This window comes from Hevea brasiliensis, chromosome 6 (genome assembly GCF_030052815.1).
Source record: "Hevea brasiliensis isolate MT/VB/25A 57/8 chromosome 6, ASM3005281v1, whole genome shotgun sequence".
Taxonomy (NCBI): Eukaryota; Viridiplantae; Streptophyta; class Magnoliopsida; order Malpighiales; family Euphorbiaceae; genus Hevea; species Hevea brasiliensis.
The window spans coordinates 108,538,055-108,544,127 of record NC_079498.1 but is presented as its reverse complement, the minus strand read 5'-3'; the positions used below and the strand labels follow the sequence as shown (position 1 = coordinate 108,544,127).

General features: G+C 37.3%; 1 protein-coding gene across 1 annotated transcript; it reads left to right on the top strand.

The window, feature by feature from the left end:
• Positions 1–2,433: 2,433 nt before the first annotated feature.
• On the top strand, positions 2,434–5,644 carry LOC110666556 (F-box protein SKIP5). Its single transcript, XM_021827091.2, has 5 exons — positions 2,434–2,702; positions 3,654–3,798; positions 3,882–3,960; positions 4,632–4,690; positions 5,194–5,644. The coding sequence occupies exons 1-5, from the start codon at positions 2,573–2,575 to the stop codon at positions 5,540–5,542; spliced, it is 762 nt and encodes a 253-aa protein (XP_021682783.1). The 5' UTR covers positions 2,434–2,572; the 3' UTR covers positions 5,543–5,644.
• The last annotated feature ends 429 nt before the right edge of the window (positions 5,645–6,073 follow it).

Sequence of the window (6,073 nt, the reverse complement as noted above, 5' to 3'; positions counted from 1 at the left end):
TCTCATCAATATCACATGGCCCCTCCTGGGCCCTCCAAATCAGACAATACTCAAAATCTTAAAAATTACGTTTTAGTCCCTATAATTGACATTTTTCAAAAATTCACTCAAACAAGCTCTAAAAATTCTAAAATTTTGCTCCGCGGTCCTTAATAATATTATAAGGCTATTGCAAAATGAATTATAATTTTCTAATCACCCATGAATATTTTATTCAAGAATTTTACTCGATTCCATAAGTTTCCAATATCTAACATATTCTTAATTCAACCTAATTAAATATTCATATATTTAAACCTCCATCCTCAAGCTTCAACCAATTATATAAAATTTAATTATCTTAATTTCAAATAATCTTATATGCCCATATGTTAAAAATCTAACTAAATTCTATCTATATTTTTCAAAAATATTCTACAATCACTCAAAAATTCAACAAACACCACAGAATATCTCCAAATAATTTTACTTTCATCATATATTTTTCTTAGAATTTTTCTCCAATTTTTCCTGTTTAAGAAACACTGTATTTATGCTCCACAGACAGAGAAATAATAAAAATTGTCTTACCCGAAGTTTATTTGTGTCTCAAAAATTCCAAAAATTTATGAGGAAGCCTTTGGAAGTTGAATCATCTCCATAGTCCACCGGAGCCACCGTCGGAACCACCGCGCAAGGTGGCCGGCCGTCGGCGACATTTGCCTGATCTGATTATACCACCATGTTTCTCTCCTCTTCCTCAGTCCATAGGTGGTCTCGGATCGTCGATCCAACGGTCGGATCGTCCTAGATCTGACGAAAAAGCTTGAAAAACCCGAAACTTCTCTCCTCCATATCTTACTCATCCGACCTCCATTTGCTACAAAATTGGTATAAAAAGAAAGCTCTCGGAACAAGCTTTCCAACATCACCTGAATCGCCTCGATCGGACGTCGGATGAAGCCGGATCATACGGAAGCCGCACCATCAGGCGCTGCTTTTCTCTCTCTTCTCCTCTCTTGCACTGCCGTGGTTCTGCCGCCACCGGGTGGGGAGCCGCTGGGAAGTCGCTGGCCGTCACCGGAGAAAGAAAGAAGAAGAAGAGAGGGGAGGAGTGGAGAGAAGAGAAAATGGGGGGGGGGGGGTTCCTCCTCCCATTTTTGAATTTTTTTTTTTATTAAAAAGGCTGGCTGTGACAGTAGAAACCCACTGTCACACGCCAAAACCCCATCATTCATTTTCTTTTTTTTTGTTTTCTGGATGTTACATTGTTGAATTTGCAAGGTTTGCATTTCTTCAAAAGCATTCTGAGCCTTAGTTATAGTCTGCATTAGATTAGGGAAAATAGCCTCAAAAACAGCAGCATTTTTGGCTTTTCATATTTGCCAACAAATGAAACTTGCCAAAATTAAAGTATTCGAGTCATACAAAGTAGAGAAATCTACCAGGGATTGCCACCATTGCACAAAAGATCCAAAACCTGTCTTCCGAGGTCTATAATCAAATTATGAGCCAAACCAAACCGCCTTAGCAAAATCACAAAAAAATAGCATGTGCTTAATAGATTCCACATATTATCACAGAAAAAGGCACAAGGGTTAAGGTGAACATTTTCTTTTGAACAATTTTTCCTTGGTTGCCAGAGCACAAACACCACATAAAATATTTTATTTTGGATGGAATCCGAAGAAATCACAGTTTTTTCCAAAAATGGAGAGCTATGTCTCTTAAAGACGAAGATAGAGATAAATTAATACTAGAATGATAAGATTTTTTCAAAACAAAGTATATTAATCAGACAGTAGAAATACCATCAACAAGTTAAATATAGAAAATTTTCATCTTACAAGATTAACAACCTCAAATTAAACATTGAAATTTAATTGAAAAATCAAGAAACTCACCTTCTTTATGCGTAAAAAGGTTCATTTTGCTTTGTAAGAACAGCATCAACACATGTACATAGTATTTGATTTAATCTTATTTTAAATAAATTTTAGATAAATTTTAAAATATAGAATTCAATATATTACATAATTTAAGTTTGGTGTAATTTAGAATTGAAATTTATTTATACTTTCTTTCTACGTTACTTTAAAGAGTAAGATTAAAATATTATAATTTTTTAATATAATTCCAAAAAGTTCTATACCAACTCCGTCATGCATTGGCTCACACCGCCGCCCTCAAGGCAGCTATAACTGCCGACTGCCGACTGCCGTCCATTGCCATTCTCTCTCGCAAAGATAGTATTCGTGTCAGAATCGTCTGCAACAAGCCAACAAGATTATAAGTTGACTCAGTGGGACCGTGCGGCCGACAAATAAAATTGAGGCGTTTGCGGTTGCGTCCAATCGGAGTGTTAAAAGTTATACGTTTCCTTTTCTCCTACTATGGGCCAATGCAGCCCATTATCCTTACGGCCATTGGCCCATTAGCCTATATCTGGGTGAATGACCGTAAAAATATCGGGTGAGCTCGTGGGTCGCCGCGCTTCGGTTAATCATTCTCAGGCGTCAGCTAGTGGAAATGGAATATGTAAATTGGTGAAGTATCGTAAAGAGCACTAGTTTTACAGAGGGGGCTGAAGACTATGGAGGAGGAAGATAAGCGAAAGTGGAAGCATATAAAGAAGTCTGCATCTTCTTCGTGTTTTTCTCTCATAAACAATCTTGATGATGGTTGCCTTATGCACATCTTCAGCTTCTTATCTCCAATTCCAGGTCTCCTTTTTTTCCCTCTCTCTTTGTGGGTCTTCTTGTTGTTGTGGTTCTTGCTTGTTGTGTGTATCCATGTATATATGAACCCTAATTGAACTGAGGGGTGTATTAATTTTGTGTCTAATTAGTTTAATTGAATCTATTGGGTTTGGAAATGCGAAACTCTAATCTTTAGTTTGTTGGTGGTCCCTTGCAAGACTGGGTTTTAATCTTGAACGTTTAGCTAATATTGTAATTTTTGCTCAGTAGCAATCTCAGTATAATGTTTGCCTTATTGTAGGGGAAAAACCAAACCTTTGAGCTTGATAGTTAGATGAAGTGCAGCTGCTGCAAAGAGTGTGTAGCAGTTAGAGGAGTGTGAATTACCTGAGTTGCATTTTTTTTTCCTTTTAATTTTTCTCGTCTAAGATTCAACAACCAAGATTTGATTTTGAGCAGTTTTAAAAAAAAAAAGAGGGGGGGGGGGGGGGGGGGGGGGGGGGGTTGGGGAAGCAGCCTGAATAAGAATGGCTAATTTGTTAAATTGTGAAGCAGATGAGAGAGAGAGAGAGAGAGAGAGAGAGAGAGAGAGAGAGAGAGAGAGATTGAAAATGGTGGATAATTTGTCAAAGTTCAGTGTCCTTAGGTGAATATGTGCAGTCAATTGGTTTACTTTAGTAGCATTCTAGCATGATTAGATGTGAAATTGATGGTTTATCAGTAGGGAGGAGACAAATCCAAGGGTGTGGGGAAATGTTACGAGATTAAATTGCTTGTATGTCTGACATTTATATATTAACGTGTTAACACATTTTCATTTATTTTTCCATGTTTATTATCATCTTTGAGTCTGCCTTTGATGATCTTAGGTAGAAGACTGTATAATAATATCTAGTTGTCAGTGTATACCTTGTACATTGTGTGTATAATAAAAATGTGAGCATTCTGTGTCATGAATTGTTATTGAGTTTGCAGATCGGTATAACACCGCCCTCGTATGCCACAGATGGCATTTCTTGGCATGTCACCCTCGCTTGTGGCTGCGAGTAGACCGATCTGTCAAAGATTTATCGGAACCTGGTGTTTTCCCCACCATCGAGATGGCTGTCTCTGCTGCTAGGTATGTACATTGACATCTTGCTGCATGTGATTTTTGAGTCTGAATTATTGGAAGGAAAACTGATCATGCATGTGATCTTTTAGACCTGGTGACACCATTCTTATCTCTGCGGGAGGGAGTCATCATGTCTCTAATATTCAAATAAATAAACCACTTTGCCTGGTATGTGCCAATTATCTATGCTTGGAGATGGTGTTTTAGCTTTAACTAGTAACTAGAGCATATAGATATATGAATACCGTAAATCTAGAATATGCATTAGTGGATACATATTCTAGATAAGTTCATCAATTGATTGATTCCCCAAAAAGAAGTGTGCAAGTGATGTAGGGAGATAATTTAAGTCAACCTAATTCAGTCAACTCCATCTGTAGTCTGAGCCTGAAATAACTAATTGGGTAACGGCATGTGAAGCAAAGCTGTGAAGGCCTTTGGACAAAATTCTTTGATGTAGCTGTATTGAATTCCTACCTGCCTGATTTACAATACTAGTTTTGGAGTTTAATATCCCTAATAAGTTATCCTCTCTCACTGTCTGTAGTTGACCCCACTAATCATAATTATTTTTATGTAGGTATTTTTTAACATTATTGGCTCTTTGCTTGGTGCACAAGTACAGAATGCAAGTTAATTCGATTTTAAAATTTGCTTGGCATCCCTTGGCAAACCCTATAATCTTCTATCTTTTGTTTTTCACAAACTTCACGCCCTTCCCTTTATTTTTAAGTGGGTTGTAGTTTAACTGTAGGAATTCAGTTCATGAATGCCATACTTCTGTAGTTCTTAATTCTTCTACCTGTGCCCTTTGTATCTCAATTCTCAACTTGGTTCAGATTGGTGGAGGCGAGCTTCCCGATGAAACAACACTCCTATGTTCTCGAGGTTCAGACAGGTATGCAAGATGTCAATTGCATTGCTTTGTTATTGTCTGGTGATCTTATTGGAGTTCCCTGTCAAGGAAGTTACTAGGACTCTCCTTACCATTGGATTTCAATGGCCAAAAACTCTAATTAAAGGATGATGTTTATTCCAATGTACCAATAAGGATATTTTCTGCTTTCTGACCTTATTCTACGAGCAATGCGTTGCATGCTAGTTGTGCTTGTCATACCATCATAAAACTTGTTGAACTCAGTTATTAATTATCATTTTAGTAGTTATCACAAAAATTTCCCTTCAAAATCATCGCATTACCTTAAATGCCTAGATTAAGGCTCTGACATGCATGCAACTCTTGATTAATTGGGATGCCTGGTTGTCTGTTGCTTGGTTTATCAGACTCTGATATAAAGATTTACAGCTTTCCATGCCTACCTCCAGTGTAAAATTTTGTTATCCTACATCTGTCTGTTATTTTGCATCACAAGACAGAATTTGGTGGTGGTGTTTTTGCAGTGCATTAGAGTTCTTGTCCACTTGCAAATTGACGAACCTAACAGTGAAGGCAGAGCTTGGTTGTTGCTTGCTTCATAGAAGTGGAAGGCTAACCATAGATGGCTGCATCCTTCAATGTGAGTCAAACCCTTTGGACTATCTCTCATACCCAATCGTGACTACAGCTGGGGGGAATGAGATTTTCTCCTCCTCTGTGAAGACAAACTGTGATGGTGTTTCTGTTTCTCAAACTCGGATAGAAGGGGGTGCCAAGGCTGTTGTTACAAGTGGGGAGCTGGCCTTGCAGCGAGTCCGAGTCATCTGTTCTCGAGCTTATGTTTATTTCTGGTTTGATGTAGAACATAAATGATTATTGTTCATTCCGAGTTAGCCTGTAACATAATGAACCTAGCTTTTTATTTATTTCTCATTGTTGTATTGATCATCAATATAAATGATTTCATTCAACATAGTTTCAGCGTTTCTAAGAATAATCAGAATTTCCTTTGATATGGACAAATTAGATTTTTATCTTCAATAAAGTTACCGATCGCCTGGTTTGGGAGGCCAAGTAATGTTACCGTGAACATATGGAAAATAGTGTTTTAAGTAAAATTTATCCTCCCCATGAAAGCAAAATTTTGTTGAAAACAGTACTTAAGACCGGAGTGAAATTTTTAGAGGGAAAATCAGGAAACCAGTAAGGTATTAATCTTCAAGAATGCATTGGTGTGGTTCCTCTCAAGCGCACATCTAACGTCCCGATTTAAGAACTTTTATCAAAAGTACGACTATTGGAGAATCTTATCCAAACTGCAAAAGCTTCTGTCATAAAGTCTAAGAAATGCAATTTCAAGTTTTAGAAATATGAATAAATGATCTCTTTTAGCAGTCTAGAAAA

What these genes read in the sequence shown, in the direction of transcription:
- LOC110666556 (XM_021827091.2), top strand. Translation starts at nt 2,573, where the DNA reads ATGGAGGAGGAAGATAAGCGAAAGTGGAAGCATATAAAGAAGTCTGCA. An exon ending in ATGGCTGTCTCTGCTGCTAG is followed by an intron (nt 3,799 to 3,881) that starts GTATGTACATTG and finishes GTGATCTTTTAG; the next exon opens with ACCTGGTGACACCATTCTTA. An exon ending in TAAATAAACCACTTTGCCTG is followed by an intron (nt 3,961 to 4,631) that starts GTATGTGCCAAT and finishes AACTTGGTTCAG; the next exon opens with ATTGGTGGAGGCGAGCTTCC.